The sequence below is a fragment of the Eptatretus burgeri genome, chromosome 3 (assembly GCF_056783735.1).
Source record: "Eptatretus burgeri isolate ZD-2024b chromosome 3, Ebu_testis_v1, whole genome shotgun sequence".
Classification (NCBI taxonomy): Eukaryota; Metazoa; Chordata; class Myxini; order Myxiniformes; family Myxinidae; genus Eptatretus; species Eptatretus burgeri.
The window spans coordinates 62,793,491-62,815,937 of record NC_140963.1 but is presented as its reverse complement, the minus strand read 5'-3'; the positions used below and the strand labels follow the sequence as shown (position 1 = coordinate 62,815,937).

General features: G+C 42.1%; 1 protein-coding gene across 2 annotated transcripts; it reads right to left on the bottom strand.

Moving 5' to 3' along the window:
- Positions 1-2,001: 2,001 nt before the first annotated feature.
- Positions 2,002-22,438, bottom strand: ANKRA2 (ankyrin repeat family A member 2). 2 transcript variants are annotated; one of them, XM_085873745.1, is made up of 8 exons: positions 21,892-22,438; positions 17,408-17,569; positions 17,088-17,153; positions 16,865-16,965; positions 15,845-15,970; positions 13,517-13,583; positions 10,326-10,406; positions 2,002-8,782 (listed from the first exon to the last, which is right to left on the bottom strand). In XM_085873745.1, exons 1-8 carry the CDS (start codon positions 22,187-22,189, stop codon positions 8,472-8,474), a joined length of 1,212 nt encoding a protein of 403 aa, XP_085729871.1. In that variant the 5' UTR covers positions 22,190-22,438; the 3' UTR covers positions 2,002-8,471. The 2 variants fall into 2 exon arrangements, with proteins under 2 accessions (XP_085729871.1, XP_085729873.1); XM_085873747.1 differs by having other exon boundaries at positions 8,523-10,201; positions 21,892-22,435.
- Positions 22,439-22,447: the final 9 nt, after the last annotated feature.

The window sequence follows — 22,447 nt, the reverse complement described above, 5'->3', positions numbered from 1 at the left end:
AAAGCCCACGTACGGGCTGCGTACAGGCGTGGGTGGGTGGTACGACGGCTGCATACATACTTTATGAAAGTGGTGTCGGACTACATGAAAGCGTTTCAGAAGATGAAGGTTTGCCTGTTGTCATCATGAGGGGGAAAAATATCCCCGTTCACAGGAACATTTTCGACGTGATGTTGAATCCGTGGACGTCAATAATTGTTCCATATTACTGTATAACCGTAGTTAATAATTACTGATGCATTTGAGATACATCTCCAGTTCGTTGTAATCTTCAAGTATTGTGATGTGATATGAGACGCATATGGGGATGGGTGGGTGGTCACGAGCCTGCATACAGAGGGGGGTGGGTGGTTTTGAAACCCAGAAGTAGAGCATACGTACTTTATGAACTGCCCATATTCCAGTCTGGCACAGAGTTACTTTTTGAACTTTTTTGAGTTAGGCAAAAATATGAGTTCTGCCGAGTTGTATTGATCATTACGATCACTGGTTATCGACTCGGATGATCGTTTTCGAGAGAATTTACAACACGGTCGATCATAATCACGTTCCAGAATTCCCATATTACCGACAATTTCGTGGAACCCCAGGTATCACATAAATTAGCATTAAAGCACGCCTGCTGTTGTCAGGATCACTTATTCAGAAAAGTGTCTCCATTATTTATTTGAAGTGACCGACTGTTCTGGCGATCTGCATTCTACGACCAGATCCACGAGCCATGGAATCGATTATAGATGCCCCTAACTTGATTTTGCTTCTGTCGACCTCTGGCAGAGATGACCGGCACTCCCGCTCGGGGGTATTTTTATTTTTATTTTAAACCTTCAAAAATCTTCTCTGAAGTGGCTGAACTGATCAAGGAAAAACTTTGCACGTATGACCACCTATCCATGAGGAACAAAAGGTTCACAAATATGATGTCACAGGTCACATGGTTTGGCAGCCATATTGTATTTACACTAAAACCTATTAAAGAATCTTCTCCAGAACAGCTGGACAGATCGAGGGGAAACTTCACACAAATGTTCCCCAAGCCTTGAGTGTACAAGTGAAAGGAATAATCGATAGGTCACATGGTTTGGCAGTCATATTGGATTGAAGAAAGATATTAAATAATGTTTTCTCTGGAACCGCTTAATCAATTGACATGAAACTTCACAATTATGATCTAGTTGTGATGGGGAATGTATGTTTTAAATTTCAACTTGATTGGATGCATGGTCTGGCAGCCAGACTGATTTATTAATTTTTTTGGCAGCTTCATACTGGCAGCTTTTAATTATTATTATTATTATTATTTTTAATAAGGCTTGGCTGCACCTGGATGGGTTGGGGAGTAGAGGAGTAGCAGCTGAAATGTGAATCCTATCCATGTTCCACCTGATGACTTCATCTTTGCTTTTTATTTCTTCGGATTCCTTCTGATGACTCCAATGCAGGACTGGACCTATTTGGTCTTCCATTTGATTTTAATTTAATTGATTTTAATCCCATTCTGAATTCAATTAAATAATCCAAAAAACGTCATGGGGCAGGGTCAGGTATCCAATCAAAGTGGGACATCTTGGTACCCGTTCATCACTGCCAGCAGTTATGAAGTGGCAGTTCTAATTATGTCTCTTATTAATTATGTAACACACCAGTACACAAATGTCACACAAAACTATAGCAACACCACAAAAAACAAGTCCTGGCGAGGGTCTGCAATCTCTGATTGCTCTTTTTCTTGTTTTTCAAAGTGTTTGCCATACTCGATGTACACAACATTCTCATCACCTGACACTGACGGGGAAATCATCTAGCTGGGCGGTACTTGCAATGTTGTTCCATCACTGGGTTGTTGGCTCAGTTCATTTCGTCCATCACGACATCGTTGTTCTTTTCCCTTCCTGTCCTTTCATATACAATCACCTCATCGATGGGTTTATCCACTCGTAATAAAATTGGGCAACACTTCTTTCTATTAACTGTATTATTTGCAGTCACAGTTCCAACAACTTTGTTTTGAAAGTATTTAATACAAAAATTGGTGGACATTGTGGAGCAATATGACTCCCCAAATTTTGAACTGCACATGTTTGTAGCTTGTCAAAGAATCACATAATTGCAGACCTACTTGGTATAACAGTTCAAGTATCATAATCACTCGTTTATAATACGCAGAACACTTTTCCAATAAAGTTCTCAGGAAAATACCAGTTTATATGCATAACCCACATCCTAAAAATGAACTCCAGCTCAAGACTGAAAATTGAGTGAACTCAAAATCAGTGTTTTGTGGATCAATGGAGAGAGCCATTTTAGATGGTGTTTAATTCAGCATAACAGATGACTTCTAACTTGTATGATGAACGACGTTGCATGCTTAATGTACCAAACAACTCCAACTGAGTGATACAGTTGTGGCCAGAAATATTGGCACCCTTGCACTTTTTTTCAAATGACTCACAATTTTCTCTAAAAATAAGTTGAAATTGACAAAAGTATTCGATCTGCACAATTCTTCATTTCACTGTTAATATTACAGAGCCGTTGTTTTTGATTCAGAACTTAATATATCCTTTTAAATCAGAAAATAAAAAGAAATGACTGACAAAATTATTGACACCCTGTATTTGGTAGCACAGCGTTTGGACAAAATAACTGCAGTCAAGCACTTCCTACAGCCATGAAGCACCTTTCTTTGGTAGTTTGACCCACTCTTCTTGTGCAAACTGCTCCAGTTCTCCCAGATTTGAAGGGTGCCTTCTCCCAACTGCTGTTTTCAGATCTCCCCACAGGTGTTCAATGGGATTTCGATCTGGACTCAATGCTGCCCACTTCAGAGCATTCCAGCGTTTTGTGTTTAACCATTCCTGGGTGGTTTTTGAAGTGTGTTTGGGGTCATCGTCCTGCTGCAAGACCCGTGACCTTCGATGGAGGCCCAGCTTTCTGACACTGGGTTGAACACTGCTCCAAAATGCCTTGGTAATCTCCTGATTTCATGATGCCATGCACACATTCAAGGAACCCAGTGCCAGAGGCAGCACAGCAACCCCAAAACATCACTGAACCTCCTCCATGTTGAACTATAGGGAAGGTGTTCTTTCTTTGAAGGCTTCATTTTGTTTTCTGTAAACATAGAGATGATGTGCTTTACTAAAAAGCTCTAATTTGCTCTCATCTGTCCACAGGACATTCTCCCACAAGGATTTTGGCTTGTTCAGGTGTGTTTTGGCAAACTCCAATCAGGCTTTCTTATGTCTCTCTCAGCAGTGGGGTCCTGGTCTCTTACCATAGAACCCCCCCTTTCATTGAGTTGGCGAGAGATGGTGCCAGTTTAAACTATCGTACCTTGTGTCTGAATGTCAGCTTGAATACGTTTGAAATTGATCGAGGTGCTTTCTCCACCATTCAAACAATCCTTCGCTGCAATTTTCGATCAAGTTTTTTTTCTCTTGCGGCCATGTCCAGAGAGGTTGGCTACAGTGTCATGGGCCTTAAACTTCCTGATAACATGGTGTATGTTGAAACACAGGAACATCAAGATCTCTGGAGATGGACTTGTAGCCTTGAGATTGTCCATGCTTGGCTACAATCTTGTGTCTGACCTCAGACAATTCTCTGGTTTTCTCTCTTTTCTCCATGCTCATTGTGGTACACACAGTGACACGAAACGGCAGAATGACTCCTTTTCTCTATTCAAACTTGTTGAATGAGTGATTTTTAATATTACAGGCACCTGCAACTCACCACAGGTGAGTTCAATTCCAAAGTAAAGGAGAATCACCTGCTTGAAATCTAATTATTTCTACCAACTTCAAAAAGGTGCCAATAATATTGTCCAGACCATTTTAGGATTTCCATGTGGAATAAGCTAAGATTTAGTAATTTTTTCAGCTTTTTTTTTGTTTTGTTCCACTGCAAACCAAAGAAATACATTTGTGGATACCAAAATATTTTATAATTTCAACAATCTTCTGGAAGAAATGGTGCATTATTTGAAAAAAAGTGCAAGGGTGCCAATGTTTTGGCCACGACTGTGTGTGACATCTATCAGATTAGCACAGTAAGAGCTCATTCGTAACTCTCAAGTCTTGAACGAGTCACGAGCTTTCGGTAATTCTCAAGCAATCGATTGTGCTGCAATGCACGTGTTCATCCCCAAGATTATTTAGCTGCTGCACTGGTGTATATTTTTTTATGTTTAGATAAAAGATTTTAAAAGCAAACTAATGTATTATAACCAAATAATTTTAAATAGTAGAACAAAACATACACTCCAGAGCAAAAAAAATTTCAAAAGCCAAGTCAAGTTTTGAACTTTTTATCAATACTGTTTTACCATAAATACCCACCAAAACACCAGACCATGCAGAAATAACTGAACAAATCAGTGTGGAATAGCTTGTCCCTTTTAGTGAGGGAATTTTAACAAATTGTATTGACCATCTGTGAAAAAATTGCTAACCAAAAAATTTCTTCACTAACGTATTCATCTAGGTGTCTACTAACAGCTATCAATTAGTGCAAACCCAAATCCTTGTGGAAAATTCTGGGGAGGCAATCAAAGTTCGGGTGCTCAGAGGGCCTGCGCGAAAAAAATCGGAAAATTAACTTTTGCCAATATTGACTTGTGGGATGTCTAACTAGGGATTTTTTGGGGTGCTGAATTGATTCCAACCATTGTTTTTGAGAAAAAAAAACACTCCTTGATCATATAAAATGTATTTTATTGACATTTTTAATAGAACTGTGCTCAATGGAAATGTTGTTTCGTCAGCTTTTACAACCTTATTCATCAAACTCCCCAGTATCTTCCTCACTCCTCTTGTCATCCAGCTGGTTTATATGTTCAGGCAAGAGTTACCATGACAGATGCCGCAAGCAGAAATACACTTGACTCTTTACTTTTTACAGCAGCACCTGAGTGAGCTGCAGTCCCCCGCACAGTTGCAGCTGGCAAACGTCAGGAGGTAGTCTGGTGCAATGGGGTCTGTAGAAGGGACTGGTGCATATCCTTGCTCAGTGAGTTGCCATCCATAGTCCCGGGCATCCAACGATGGACTTGCAGCATCAGCCAGTCTCCAGTCTGGAGGTAAGCTCGGAGAGAGTGCTGTGCTGCAGCTCCTGTTGTCGGGGGGAGTTTCTCAGGTTTTATGCTCCCAGTAGCAGCTCGCTTGCTGAAGATGTCGAATCTCATGTCTTCCAAATCTTTGGAGGATTTCCCATGGAACATGAGCATGAAAAGATCACAGCCTGCTTTAATGTATCACCTTTCTCAGCTCAGATGTTCATAAACACGTCCATTGCCCTATCTGCTTCATCAGTCTTACAGAACTTGCTTAAGGCCCAGTCACACCTTGACGTTCTAGCCAGCTTATGCCGATTTTTTGAAAATTTGTCTAAAACGCTGGTACACGTCGAATACGTTATTGGTAAGTTTTGATAACATTGAGAGCACGCTGAAAAACACTGCCATACGTCGTTGTACGCTGGCTTTAAACGTTGTACTTTTCGGTTGTCCTCAAATTTTCCATGCTTAAAATTTTAAGACTTATGCCAGCGTATGACTCACACGTTCCGCATAACGCTGGCCATAAGTTGTAGGCACGTCATGCGATCGTTGACACACGTTACTTGTAAGTTACTCATAAGTCGAAACACGTCGAGGTAATGTTTAGCGTACCCGAAACTTATTTCTAACCTATGAGTAACGTGTTGTACTCACGTTACGCGATCGATGACACACGTTACTTGTAAGGTGCTCATAAGTCGAAACACATCAAGGTAATGGTTGGCGTCAGTGTTCCAGACTCCCTGGTTTTTTTTTTCTTACTTCAGTATGATGGTAATTTTGACACTTTGATTTCTCAAGCGGTTATAATATAATATAATTAATAGGCTGCCGCTCAACGATTTAAATCATAACCACACTATACACTGAACACTGTCATACCGAAGAAAAAAAAAAAACCGGGAGTCTGGAACACTGACGCGAACCATTACCTTGACATGTTTCGACTTATGAGCACCTTACAAGTAACATGTGTCTGTGTGTCAATGATCACATATCGTGCGTACAACTTATTCCCATCGCATGCGGAGCGTGTGTCATATGGCAAGTACGTCGTAAAATTTTCAACATGTTTAAAATTACAAGACGTACTCCACTGACTACGACGTATGATAGCGTACTTTGGCGTTCTATTCACGCATACCAAACTTACCCGTACCGGATTCGACGTGCGCCAGCGTTTTAGATGCATTTTTCAGAGGTCAGCATACGCTGGCAAGATCGCCAAGGTGTGACTGCGATGTTGACACTTCCATTTCTGCAGCGGTTACGATTTGAATCGTTGCGCGGCCTTTTCATAACCTACACCACGTGATTGTCGGCGATGCGTGCAGCGCGCTATGCATAAGTTAGACTATCGTTGGGCATAGGTTGTGAAGGCCGACAACAGGTTCAGCATTCGTTGGTATAAGTTATCTATAACACAACGAAACGTTCTGGGTCCATTACTAATATGTTGTGCATAAGACCAAGTCGTTATGAATACGTCCGAATCTTTAAAAAATACATCAAAAGTTCAACGTAAGCCAGCGTTTTACATACATTTTAATACGTTGCCATTGCTGGCTAAAACGTCAAGGTGTGACTGGGCCTTCAGCAAAGTTGGTTTGCTAAACCCAAAAATTGCAGACACTGTATCGCAGCCAGAGAAGCTGTGCAAGAAGATGAGATACCTCCGGTATATCTCTGGGAGGGCCTCCCGGATCTTTCCGACATCGTTAGATGTTTCTTTGGCTGTCGTGAGGAAAATCGGATGGTCTGCAACATGATGAATCGGCATAACCAGGACGTCTGTGTCCTCAGCCCTCACCTCGACAGGGGACTCTCTTGCCTCATCTAGAGCTGCGCGGACGATGAAGGTGTCGGCATTATCGGAGCATTGCTGTACACTGATTCCATTCCTACTAAAAGTCTCAGCAAGGAGCAGACGAGCTGGGCTTTGTTGTTCTTGTTATCGAGGAACTTTTCTCTTGCAATGATGATTTTGAGATCCAGATGAATCTGAATGTCACAGCATGCATCCTTTGTTCGTCTCAAGTGGTCATGGTCCTTGGTGGAGCTGCCATATCCGTCGAAGACCACTGTTACCCGGAGGCGATGGCTCCCCATGGACTTCACAAACCGGAGGTAGCTCTCGGCAACATCCTTCCAAGTAAGGTTAGCCTCCCACTTGACATTGTGGAGGAGCCATCCACCATCAACCACAAGGCTTGTGCAGGGGGGTTGTTCGACAGGTGCCACACATACCTTCAGGGACCTTGCTCGGGAAGCCTTGTCTGGCTTTCACAACTTTTGATTTTTGTCAAATGGAGACATCGGTTTTGGCGTCAACTCAAAGCGCAGAGCTTCTTTGGTCTTGACTTCACGCTCATTGATGACAATGAGGCGGTTGAATAGCTTCACTGAGTCAATGACCAGCTTCTCGCCATTGACTTTGGGTCCAGATCTGAGGCTTGCAAGTGATTTGACCTTGTGTTTGGTTACCATTGCATCCACAACAGTTTTCCCATCCATCTTAGCCTGTATGGCTCTGCCAACTTCTTCTGCTTGATCAGCGTTGACTTGGTCTTCGGGAGTGCTGCTGAACCCAGTCGAGAAGGACACCAGAGTCTTCTTGTCCTGTGTGGCATCGAAAGGGTCAACTTCCTCCAACTACCCAACTATGGTGTTGACAGCATCGTTATCTCTCTTCAATTGGGCTCTTTTAACGTCGGTGTGGACAGGTACCCCACATTTGACCATGCTTCTTTCTAGCTCTTGGTGAAAAAACGAGAAGTGGTTCAGTTTGAACCCAAGACTTATGAGAAGACTCATTCCGAAAGCGGCCTCTGTTTAGACCACCAGAGGATTTTGCCTCACTCATGAGTGTGGTTTCTATCGTGATGTCGGTCCATGTGCCAGACCATTCATGGTCTGAGAACCTGACTACATGGTTTCCGTACAAAGTGAACTTGGATAGAGTTTCCTGAATCTGAATTCAATTGAGCCAAATTACCGCAAAACAGTCTGAGATATCTAAAAATGTATCATATCAATATTTTACGGCCAGGGATTCATTTTTCCTCAAATCTAATGGTTGGAATCAATTCAGCACCCCAAAAAACCCCTAGTTTGGCATCCCACAAGTCAATATTGGCAAAAGTTAATTTTTTCGCGCAGGCCCTCTGAGCACCCGAACTTTGATTGGCTCCCCAGAATTTTCCACAAGGATTTGGGTTTGCACTAATTGATAGGTGTTAGTAGACACCTAGATGAATACGTTAGTGAAGAATTTTTTTGGTAAGCAATTTTTTTCACAGATGGTCAATACAATTTGCTAAAATTCCCTAACTATTTGCTTTCTTTAAATAATCCAGTCTTTTGATCAAACTTTCAAAAAGCTTCTCGCCGAGAAATGTCAATATTGTCCCATTCATATTTGAAAGCTTCCCAAAGTTTTTTTGTATTCGTTGTTGAGGCTCATATGAGAGCTAACACACAGAAATGCATTACAAGGGGAGCAGGAGGAGACGGAAGGAAAAAAGAGTGGGGAACAGAGACATGAGGAGATCTGTGGAAAGGAGAGGGATGGGGGTGGGGTACACAGGGTAAACAAGATGGACACGACAGGGACTTTCAGGAAGGAAAGCAGGGAATTTGAAGGAGGAGGGTTTGGGGTGGTTTTGCGGGAGTAGAAAAGATCGTGGTTTTGGATGGGGAAAGATAAGAGATGGTGGTCAACAGCTGTTTTGAAGATGTGGGTTTGGAGAAGGTGTGGGAGTTTGTTCCAGAGGTGGGGAAAAAGAGGAATGAAAGGGTGAAGGTGAGCAGAGATTCTTGAAAATCAATTTGCAAATTTCCTTCCAAAACACTAACTGTACAAGTCATAAATTAGTGCAATTTAGGCACTACATATGCACTAAACAGTCAAAAAAACCATGACAACACCCTAAAAATGCATTTCAGATCTTTAAAAGTTTACAGTTCTTCCAACAGTAAAATATATTTTTAATATTTTTGTGACACAGAACAACTCATAACAATCTTATCTTCCTATTTTGTGTGTAAAATTTTGGTCTATTTTGGCTTATCTGAGATGGTGGCCTTTGAAGATGAAAGGTGAAAATACAGACATTTCAAAATGTTCGTTTTTTGGGAGCAAAACTTATTTAAACACGAATTTTTTCATACAAATTGCTGTAAACCATGTGGAGGGCTTTTAGCTACTGTAACATGAATAATCAACAAGCCGGGAGGCGACGATGGTTCGCGGGCATTATTGAACAATGCCACGATAGGTACAATTGAGTTAGTGGAAGCTTTTGAGGAAGCCCTAACGTAAAAACCTATCTGTTCCTTCAAAATTGACCAAATCAAATCGGATTTTTTATATGTTGTACTTCTGGACATTACGCACAGCTTCTAGGGAATGAAATTGCGAGAAAAAATAAATAAAAAGTTCAAGTGGGCGTGGCTTCGCCCACAAGGGGCGTGGGACGCCCCTCATACAAAAAGACACAACTCGACCGTGATATCTAGCTTGTGTCCAAGTTTCATCAAGATCGCATCAAACGTCACGGAGCTATGCTCTGGAGAGAGTCACAAACAGACACAATGAAAATAGTGGTCACTGCTGGCGCCCACGAACCAATTTAAACTGGAATATGTACTGTGCATCTATGGCTCCAAATTTGAAAAAAACAGCTTGGCTCTTTTTTTTTTGCCCCCGAGTGTATATTAAATGTTACACAAGATAACTCACAATGCACTGCACTTTAAAGATGGTGGGACTGAGTAACGAAGCCTTGTGTCGGTGCGAGATATCTGGAGAAATAGAGCTTTCACTTTCATTCTCGTGGATAATGCGCACCCCAAAATGTGATCACATATTTCTTGGGGAAAGGTTCGGTTTGTACACGAGCGATCATGGTACTTGCTTTGTTATTTTATGACCACAAGTATGAATCCATGATGTTCAAGTATAAAAGTCCTTCGTGTAATCGGGATCGAGCCTTCGACCAGTGTCCAAGTGCCACCCTCAAACATTTTGAACAAACAGGTCTTGTGACCTGGTAAAATAGTCAAAATACAGCCATCGTGTGCAGTTTTACTCTTTCACCGTTTGTAACAGCTTCATTATGTGCCTTTCAATGACTTCTTGTACTGCGAGGGTTGGGAACGCACAATCGGTAAAACTTGGTGTTGGATTGAGAATGAAGATATTTTGCATCACACAAACGCCATTCGTCAACGTGCACTCGTATAAATAGAACTCTTGATTACTTACCCGCTCTGTAACTCAGACCAATGGCTAAATCCAACGCGTTCAATCCTCCATCGGTTTTTGCCGTTATGTCTGCGCCTCTTTCTGTACACAAGAAACCCAGCAGTTAGAACGCTGGAATTCGTTTTGCAGTCACAATTGTAAAGCATTCGGATTGGCCTGGTTGTGTTCTCATCTGAACACACGTCAAGATAGTGCGATTACAATGTTGGGGGGAGAGGTTCATATAGTTTTGGAATGATACTCTGCATTTGTATTTAAATTGATGACTGTTAAAACACCCTAAATTTTAATGCTTCCTGAAAATGTTTTCTTCTTGTCTGCAGTGTGTATTTGCAAAAGCAGCGTTCTCCAAAAAAAAAAAAGCTGGCAGTTCATATATAGCTGGAATGCCTTGGTTGTTTTGATCAAACTTTTTCAAAAATGAAAGGATACTTTTTAAGTTAAAGACCAATTGTCATATCCCTCCCCTAAATCACCGTCTCAGGATAGATATATCTTCGCTCCTCCACTCTCAGCAAGTAATGCATTTTTAAAAATTGCAACAGAGCTTTTGAGCAACCCTAATGCACAATGGGTGGTATATTTGCAGTCAGATAGATGGAAACCCTGCAGGTCGACGACCATGGAGAGGAGGAAATTCCTCAATTTCCCCATTGAGTGTAAACTGAAGCAATGTCATTATAAGGAAGGTGTTGCTGGTACCCAGAGTGCTTTGGGAAGTGAGGTCAGTTTCCCCATGCTCAGTGGCAGTGTTTGTCTGAAGTCAAGTCTAGTGTTGTCTCGTGCATTTGTCCACATGGGTGTGTGTGTGATTTGTGTTGCATCTCCTCCATGAACCTCAAACTTGAAAAGCCTCTTTCATCCAAAATTGCAAGCAAAGGTGATGGTGCCTCTTCCCAAGACATATCAAGACCCGAACACCATCACATTTTTTAGATCCTCGTGGAGGATCTCCAAGTCTTACTCACGTTGTAGTTCTTGTGGACTTTTTTTGTTTCACAGCCTACAGTTTTCATCGAAACTTCCTGAAACTTGGCATATATATGTAAAAATATCCTGCGCAGACAGTAACCATCTCCGATTTTGAAAATTCCTCCTAGAAAAAAAGTTATGACGTCAAAATATCTCCGCTAATGGAAATCGCCTAAAAATTATCTCCGAAACTAGGCAAGCTTTTTGAATTCTGCTTGCGGGAATCGAACAGAGCATTAGCAGAGATTAATTACCGCACATATGATACATCACCATGACGTCATATCAATTTTTATGACATCGTTCCTATTTTTTGTTTCACAGCCTACAGTTTTCATCGAAACTTCCTGAAACTTGGCATATATATGTAAAAATATCCTGCGCAAACAGTAACCATCTCCGATTTTGAAAATTCCTCCGAGAAAAAAGTTATTGCATCAAAATATCTCCGCGAATGGGAATCACCTAAAAAATTATCTCAAACTAGGCAAGCGTTTTGAATTCTATTTGCGGGAATCGAACAGGGCATTAGCAGAGATGAATTACCGCACATATGATACATCACTATGACGTCATATCAATTTTTATGACGTCATTCCTATTTTTTGTTTCACAACCCAGAGTTTTCATCGGATCTTCGTGAAACTTCCCATGTATATGCAGAAAGCCCACACGCAGGCAGTAACCATCTCAGATTTTAGAAATTCTTTCTAGAAAAAAAGTTGACATCATAATATCGCCGCTAATGGAAATCGCCCATACCATTATCTCTGAAACTAGGCAAGCTGTTTGAATTTTGTTTGTGGGAATCAAGCCGGGCATTATCACAGATAATTATTTATCGCAAACCTGATACATCACAATGACATCATATTGGTTTTTATGACGTCATCATTAAGAGGATGAGGATCTAAGCTCATTTGAGCTTGTTTTTTTTAACAATGCAGAGCCTCAGCAGTGTACTGTATATGGATTGCAGTGCTTCTGAGAATCAGTGCAGACACATTCACTGACTGGTACAGTGCAGCTAATTTATACATCATCCACATTCAAGGTATGTAATCAATTTGGTCTGCCCAGGTGCACTCGTTGAGCCCATAGGCCTTGCAGTCGTCCACCTCTACACTTGTTATGGTTCAATTGGACAAGTTTGTTCCAATGTCATAATTAGGGGGGAAAAAATTAAAAACATCTCTGAACTGCAGTGTTGCTGTAGTATATAGATTGTGTCAGATCTGACAGACAAAAATTGAGTTGTACAGATTTGAGGTGGTGCTGTGTTGTGCCTATCAATTTAAATCAACCACATTGGATAGATTGGTATCGAGTCCACCAGTCCAGGTGGGGGAGATAGATTACTTCCTCCCCTGGAAGTCAATTAATGAGCCAACTGTGTTGGTTGCATTATAGATCGAGTATCCACTGTCTGGGATGTCAGTGGTTCAATTCCAACCATGACTGAGTCATACCATAAACTTTAAAAAAAAAAATGGTACGTGCTGCTTCCTCACTTTACACTCGGCATTTGGAATATAGAGCATGAATAAATTCCACAAGTTGACTTCCCTTGAAGAGGGAAACTTCTCCATAAAAATGGCCTGTTGATTGGAAAGAAAAGTGCTGCCACGACATGGTGCTGCTAGTATCCAGTGTTACGGGAAGTGACTTCCCCCATGGTCAACGGCAATGTTTGTCTGATGTCAAGTCCCATCTAATTCCAATTCTCAGTTTTGTTGCTTTCAGCTCTTGGTCAGTGCCGGACCGTTTTTGAATTTTAACTCCACTTTACATACATAATGCCTTGCTAAGCAAGCAGGATTTCCAAATTACAAGATGTGGTGGCATTGTAATCGGTGTCTGCTCAAAATCAGGGAGCTTAAAGTCTGACCGTGGCCAAGTTATATCAAAGCATTTTTTTTTTTAAAAGGTAAGTGCTGCTTTCTTGCTTAACACACAACACTTTAAAGGATGGAGTACAAGTAAACCCTGTGGATTGGCATCCCAAAGTTGGCCGATGTTGCCGAACGTCTGTCTGTCTGTCTGTCTGCATGTAACAGCTCCTCCATGAGCCTTCGAACCTATAAAAAAATATATATATTTGTTTAAACGACTTTCAAATATGAATGTAAGCATTGAATGACCTCAACAGATGCTTGAATGTCTCGGCTCGACTGCGAATTCGATTTGGTTAACACTTCATTTGCTTTTAAACATCTCACCCAAAAGCATTTGGACGCATCCAGCATGGTTTCCTCGTACTGCGTATAAAAGTGGTGTTCCAGAGTTCTGAAAATAAACGTTGAAATGTTTCCATGATGTTGGCACAATGCTAACTTCCTTTATCTTTGGCAAAAAGTTTTATTTTTGTTCGTTTCCAAGTTGAAATTTCACATGCACATGTACTGATGTCTCACTCACCGTTTGTCGACAGTGTACAAATATTTTCAATCCAAAAAGTTTAAAACAAATAAAAAGATAAATCAATTGTCAACACACTTAATGTTGCCAAATAGTTGTTTTATTTTATTAACCCCTCAATAGTTAATTGACAAAGCTGTTTTACTTCCACACACAATCCTTCATCATATGACCAGATCAGTAACTACTAGTGTTATCTGGTTGGATGTCGAGTTAAATGTAGAACAAAACTGGCTTGTTCAGGCTTTCATAGCTTGCTTCTTATTCTTTCATATACAACACATGCCAGTGGGTAGCATAATTTATGGGGGGGGCACAGATGTGCTGCTCTTGCAGTGCCCCCTGTAGGTTAGAGCTGAAATTTGTTCATGTTGCCAGCGATAGCTCACCTATTCTTCGTGAAGGACTCAGTGAGATCTTTAACATACCGGCAGACGGGACGCCCGGTTTAACGTCTATCCGAGGGACAGCACACACATTGATGAATGGTGTCTGCCTGTGAAACGCCAGGACAACAGTTTATAGATGGGTTGAGATTTGGCCTGCTTCCTACACGAGTGGGCCCATTGGTCCATTGGACCAAATTTTTATTGGTCTTCACGGCCTGATAGCATACCTGCCTGCTTGTGCTGCTTCAGGATTAGCTTGCGTTTCACCAAGCCCAGATGTGCTTGGTCCATTATTTCACCAATCCCAGACGTGCTTGGGGATTATATGGTCGTTATTATTATTGCCAAATGATACTATTATTATTTTTAACATTATTAGTATTAATTAATACGATTTGTTACAATGATGTCATTATTTTTGTTATTTATTTTATATTAGAATGCCATGTCATGGAAGGACCTATTGAGGTGCGTGCATTTAAAATGTGGGAATTCTTCCGGATTCTTTGTAGTTAATTAGCCTAATCAACTCAGATCATGACGATCATTTCGGTGTATCACATTCCACATCAGAAAGCTCCACAAAAAAAACATGCCAAACACACACACACACACACCTCGTCCATTTTTAATGGACTTGGGGCCCCATTGGTCCATTGGACCAAATTTTAATTGGCCTTCATGGCCTTGGGCGTTTTTTTCTGGTCTGATCAAAAACATTAAGTTTCCCAGCCTGGAAGCCTTGAAAAGCCAAATAATAATAATCTATCTATAATTCCAGCAATCTGTGTGTGTGTCTGTCTGTCTGTCTGTCTGTATGCGACCGCCGTTTCTCGACGACCGCCGGTCTGATTGAAACTTGCCAGGAATATTGCTGGGGACCCGCGGATGTGCCTTTTCAAGGTTTGATATAAATCGGATGAGCGGTTCCCAAGTTACGGCCATTTATCTGTCGACCAATGACAAGACATGGTGCTATGACATCACGAATGACGTCACAATTAGTATTTATTTATTTCTTTTTTATTATTATTTTTTTTTGCACGATTGATGGTCCGATCTGATTGAAACTTGCCAGAAATATTGCTGGGAACCCGCGGATGTGCCTTTTCAAGGTTTGATATTAATCGGATAAGCGGTTCCCAAGTTACGGCCATTTATCTGTCGACCAATGACAGGACACGGTGCTATGACATCACGAATGACATCACAATTAATGTTTATTTATTATTATTTTTTTTTTGCACGATTGACGTCACAATTCTTCTTCTTCGTTTGGTATGACGTCTTCTTCGTTTGATATGACGTCACAATTGATGCTGGGGACCTGAGTATGTTTCCCAAGTTATGGCCATTTATGATACGGTTGGTCCGATCTAATTGAAACAATGCCCCAATCCAGTCGTTTACGAGAGCGAAGGAAAGAAGCTGCACATACTGGCACGCACGTATGGGCCCGCACTAGTAATCATAATAAGGGTATTTTGGGGGTCTTGGTGAGTTTTTTTGGTCTTAAGGGGTCTCAGCAGTCTCAAGGATCAAAAGGTATATTCCAATAGTACATAATTAATTAATAGATGGATGTAATTAAGACACAAAACATGCCCCCCCCCAACCACCACCACACACACACACACCTTGTTCATTCATAATAGATATAAGAAACTGCATCTTGAGCAGTTTCCAAAGCAAGTTGCAACTTAGACAAATATTGAGTCTAAAGTGAGATGTATTATTTACCCAGTCGTAGATATTGATGTCCGCTTTTGATTGCAGCAGTAGGTTGACAATTGCAACATCACCTCTTGCAGCAGCCAATGCAAGGGCTGACTCGCGCTCTTGCCCCAATGCCATCACATTTGCTCCCTGGTGACATATAAAAGGGAAACTTATGCAATGATTTCCAACCTGCCCTCCAAAGCCAGTCACCGACTGGGCATCCTCCGTCGTGCAATGCCCTTCCTTGGCCAACCTGAGCTCCTGACCATGTACAAAGCTTTCATCCACATCCTGATGGAGTACTGCTCTTCCCTCTGGGCTGGTGCTCCCACCTCTCACCTTTCTTGGCTTCACGTTGTGGAAACCAAGGCATTTAGGATCACTGGAATCTCCCTCCATGAGGATGAGTCTTTGGATCTCTCACTCTATCACCGCAGGCAGGTCAGTGGTCTTTCTGACTTCTACCATCTCCTCTCCGGCCTCGCCCCCCACCCCCCCGGTCTGTCAGATATGTACCTACCATATTTCCATAGGGAGCTCAAGGTCCACCAGCAACCCCCTTCTGGTAAAACTACCAAAATCAAGAATCACTGGCTCACCTTCACTCTTTCATTCCTCTTTTTTCCTGCCTTTGGAACAAACTCCCACACGCTCTTCAATCTCACTCTTCCCTTTAGGTCTTCAAAACAGCTGTTCACCCCCATCTTTTATCTTCCCCCATCCAAAACCATGATCTTTTCTACCCCCGTTGATCCACCCCAAACCCACCTCCTTCAAATTCCCTGCTTTCCTTCCTGAAAGTCCCTGTGATGTCCATCTTGTATACCCCGTGTTCCCTGCCCCATCCCTCTCCCTTCCACAGATCTCATGTCACTGTTCCCCACTGTTTTGTCCTTCCCTCTCCCACCCCTCTTGTCTCCTGCCCCCTTGTTGTGCGTTGTGTGTGTTCGCTCTCATACGAACCTTGACAATGCATACAAAAAATTTTAAATCCCAACATGGATTCAAAATTCAATCAAATTCAACAGTGCATGCCAGAACCTTTTGCAGGAGGAAGTCCACTACTGTGATCTGTCCATGGGCCGCTGCCCATATCAGAGGAGTGAAGCCGTGTTCGTCAGCCTGGTTCACCTTGCAGTCGGCTGACGGTGGGGAGGAGGAACGGTATTTGTGATTAGTCACATCTATGTTTCCGAGCGGCTCACAATGAACGTGGACAGGGTGAAGCTAAAAGTGACCCTGAAGTGACTGGGTGAAGTCTCACCTTGCTCCAGTCGGTTGGCCAGGTGTTCAATCTCCCCTTTCGCAGCCAGCTGATGCACAGTGAGTGCTACGAACAAAGATTGGGATTTTGATTTTGATGAAAAGAAGTCTGTTATACAGATGTGAATATTACAGGTGCGTGAATACCTGCTTTGTGGCTTGTGGTGGCTATCAAAAGAAATGGTCCTGGCATTTTTCACTTTTTTTTTTGTTATCTCCACTTCATTGTTATAAAACCAGATCATCTCCACTTTTTTTTTTTGTTAATGCTTTGTGGGTGGTGTGAGGAGAGTTCTGTGCGCACCATGCCATGCAACGTACAGTTGATGAAGGAATACGAAGGAGTCGACACCTCGTTTCCACGTTGCTTGTTTGTCAGCGTGGTGGCTTGCTTCACCGGAGAGAAATGTTTTCCGGCCGAAGGTGTGTAGAGGGGTTGTCGAATTCCTCCAGCTGATGGAGACGTAGCTATGCCGCTCTCAGCTATGAATGAGAAAGACCACGTGGGTTGGAAGGTAAGGAGCTCGATAAATCAGACCAAAACTTGATTCTTTGATTCGAGTATTTATTGAAGCAAACATTCCTTCTGTTGTTATTCGAATAACGAAGACGAAACATCCATGTCAGACACTTTCCATAGTTCACATATGGTTGCGTTCACAAACATATCGGGGGGAAGAAGGAGGGGATTCATCGGAGTAGCTCTCGCTGTTGAATGGTGCATTTTTCGAGAAAACCTTGTAAAGTGAAAAAGTCCATCATGATTACATCGCTCGCAATTCAAATTCTGTAAATGCAGATTTCGTTTTCTTTTACAGCATTAAATGCAATTCTCAAACAGGTATAACTTGTTTAATTTACGTACGATTGTACAGAATTTTTAACATCAGGGCAGGAGGAGACGTCACAATTTTTAGACGAATTTCAAGGACATTGGTAAACGAAAACGGCATTCGGGAGAGCGCAAACCTCCTTAGCCTGAACAGTATGTGTTTTATATCCCACCGAGAGGCGAGATCTGCATCCGGACCTTCTTTTTGATGTTGTGTACATAGTCGAGGCTCATGGAAGAGCTAGGACTCAGAATGGATCAGGATGTGACATAACAAAGGGAACAGCAGGAGAAGGGGAAACGCCAACAGCATGGCGGAGGGAGAAAATAGACAGATGACAAATGAGGACTGCAGGTAACGACAGACGAGGGGGAAGGGAGAACACATAAGGGGTGGACAATATGGATACATAGCAAAATTGTGAGAGAAAAAAAAGGGGGGGGGGAAGTGGTACAACAGGTGTACAAATATCATGGTTTTGCATGGGGTGCAAGACCAGAAAGGAGGCGCGGAAGAAGACAGAGAGACCACCGACCTGTCGGCGATGACAAAGTGATCGGCCCATGGACTTGGTTTCATCGCGAGAGATTCCAATGATCTTGAAGGTCTTCGTTTTCATGGCGTCAAGTTGAGCAAGGTGTGAAGAATTGTTCAGTACCAGTAATAACTCACTCACCTTCACCAAAATCAAATCGCCTTGTTGTCGTCACCAACCCAACTCATTCCCAAAGTTTTGTCCGAATCCGTCCACACGTTCTTGAAATAACATACAATATTCATCATTTTGGCCGATCTCTCGATGGTGAAGAAACACTTCAAATTTAATTTTTTTTTTCTTCTTGCATTCGGATCTTCACCAAAATCTCATCATTTCTTCCTTCTCGCACACCCAACCTGTCCGTCAAGTTTCGGCCGAATCTGCCCGTAACTTTTTGACATATCCTGCTCACAAACAAACAGGGGTGAAAAGGTAACCTGTGCCCACCTTCCATGGTAGAGGTAAAAATGGACAGTGACAGTAATTGGCGTCTGAATGAGGGATCCCAGCATTATGAGCCACATACTCCGACTCACTCTCTTTCGAGTGCAACCTGTGGCTGCTGGTTGCATCATTGGTTGGGACGCAGCTATGCCGCTGATGCAGTGTCCCCCTTACCAGTACACTGGTACTCATTTTGCCGACCTTGGAATGGTGACGGGCTGAGTCAACCTCCTGGTGTATATTAATTCAGCAGCCAACGGGGCTTGAACTCAGGACCCTAGGATCCCAAGCCGCCACTCGAACCACTAAGCCAACACCAGGCTTCATACTCCGACTACAACTCCTACTTTTACTACTCCTGCCACATTATTCCCAACTTGTGGGGTCAGCCAGGTCAAGCTTTTGACCTTTGTCTTTCATGACCGGCTTTGCGAGACTTGACGTTCGCCTCAAGGTGATTTTGTTCAGAGTGCCGGAAATAACTCGCTTACTCTTGGCAAAATACATGGGACGTAAGGTTACAGACAGGACGCTCATGTGGAGGTGCAGCAACGAGATGGACACCCTTTTTGCGAAGCACCAATGTGTGTCGATGGTCGGGTTGAGAAGGAAACCAGGCTGGACAGCTCAAAGGACACCTATTATGACATCATCCTATTAGGGCATCATCCTATTAGGACATCATGATTTTAGGACATCATGCTATTAGGACATCATGATTTTAGGACATCATGCTATTATGACATCATCCTATTAGGGCATCATGATTTTAGGACATCATGCTATTAGGACATCATCCTATTAGGACATCATGATTTTAGGACATCATGCTATTAGGACATCATCCTATTAGGACATCATGCTATTAGGACATCATGCTATTAGGACATCATGCTATAAGGACATCATCCTATTAGGACATCATCCTATTAGGACATCATGCTATTAGGACATCATCCTATTAGGACATCATCCTATAAGGACATCATCCTATTAGGACATCATCCTATTAGGACATCATGCTATTAGGACATCATCCTATTAGGACATCATGATTTTAGGACATCATGATTTTAGGACATCATGCTATTAGGACATCATGCTATTAGGACATCATGATTTTAGGACATCATGCTATTAGGACATCATGATTTTAGGACATCATGCTATTAGGACATCATGATTTTAGGACATCATGCTATTAGGACATCATGCTATTAGGACATCATGCTATTAGGACATCATGCTATTAGGACATCATGCTATTGGGACATCATCCTATTGGGACATCATGCTATTAGGACATCATGCTATTGGGACATCATGCTATTGGGACATCATCCTATTGGGACATCATCCTATTGGGACATCATGCTATTAGGACATCATGCTATTAGGACATCATGCTATTAGGACATCATGCTATTAGGACATCATGCTATTAGGACATCATCCTATTGGGACATCATGCTATTAGGACATCATCCTATTAGGACATCATGCTATTAGGACATCATGCTATTAGGACATCATGCTATTAGGACATCATGCTATTAGGACATCATGCTATTAGGACATCATCCTATTGGGACATCATCCTATTGGGACATCATCCTATTGGGACATCATGCTATTAGGACATCATGCTATTAGGACATCATGCTATTAGGACATCATGCTATTAGGACATCATGCTATTAGGACATCATCCTATTGGGACATCATGCTATTAGGACATCATGCTATTAGGACATCATGCTATTAGGACATCATGCTATTAGGACATCATGCTATTAGGACATCATGCTATTAGGACATCATGCTATTAGGACATCATGCTATTAGGACATCATGATTTTAGGACATCATGATTTTAGGACATCATGCTATTAGGACATCATGATTTTAGGACATCATGCTATTAGGACATCATGCTATTAGGACATCATGCTATTAGGACATCATGCTATTAGGACATCATGATTTTAGGACATCATGCTATTAGGACATCATGCTATTAGGACATCATGCTATTAGGACATCATGCTATTAGGACATCATGCTATTAGGACATCATGCTATTAGGACATCATGCTATTAGGACATCATGATTTTAGGACATCATGATTTTAGGACATCATGCTATTAGGACATCATGCTATTAGGACATCATGATTTTAGGACATCATGCTATTAGGACATCATGCTATTAGGACATCATGCTATTAGGACATCATGATTTTAGGACATCATGCTATTAGGACATCATGCTATTAGGACATCATGCTATTAGGACATCATGATTTTAGGACATCATGATTTTAGGACATCATGATTTTAGGACATCATGCTATTAGGACATCATGCTATTAGGACATCATGATTTTAGGACATCATGCTATTAGGACATCATGCTATTAGGACATCATGCTATTAGGACATCATGATTTTAGGACATCATGCTATTAGGACATCATGCTATTAGGACATCATGCTATTAGGACATCATGCTATTAGGACATCATGCTATTAGGACATCATGCTATTAGGACATCATGCTATTAGGACATCATGCTATTAGGGCGCTCGGTGCTCATGAGGGGGAGGACACCAACCAACAAATTAAAGTCGATTTCACATGACGTGAGTGGTGGAAACCAATCCGTCATGTCCACTTCAAAGATTTGAGTACACATGAGTTTTAATATCCATTAATGGCGGCTCCTCCTCCTCCTCCTCCTCCTCCTCGTCGTCGTCCACCTCAATCAGATAACGGTTGTTGTTGTTTAAAGATAATTGTGGACGAGGAACAGTTGTGGAATGCGGGACGGGATTAGGACGGAGGATTGGGCTTCACTCGACGATACGTTGTGGAATTGTGAAGCGTTTTTTTTTAATGACGTCATCCAACAGCGCCACGTGAACATTTTAGTCGCACCGTAAGCTTACCTATACACCGCACAAATGTTACAGTACGACTCGTGCATCACCTTTGAGGAGCACAGACGCCACCTCCAGATCGGAGTTAACTTGGTCCTGGATGTTAAGACTGTTCTGCTCGTTGAGCGAATTCACGAACCGCAGGCAGTCCTTCAGGTCGATGCGACTGATTCCGGGTCCATTGTCGTCGTCTCTGGGACTGGGACGACCGTCGAGTGTGAGCGCGTCTCCGCTCTCTTCCATTATAACAGCTGGACGGACGTCTTGGTGCTCGCTTTGCCGAGCTGCTCTCATGGAACCCGCGTTCCGGCACACACTCAGCGCCGTCGATGTGCTTTTGTCTTCCATGACAGACTTTTCCTCACATTTAATTCCCAACGTCTCGATGACGTCACACACACGTATTTGGCGATTGTGAAGCGCAAAAATTTTGGATTTTTTTTTTTAATTCACTTTTGCATTCCAGATCCATTAAATAACCGCTTCAACGTCTCGACGAGAAGATTTGCGCGATGACGCAAGTCTGACAGCGTGTGACGTCATCGAAAGCGGATTAGTCACGCTGAGAATCCAATTTTCGTGTCAAAATGTTACAATTTCCCGTAG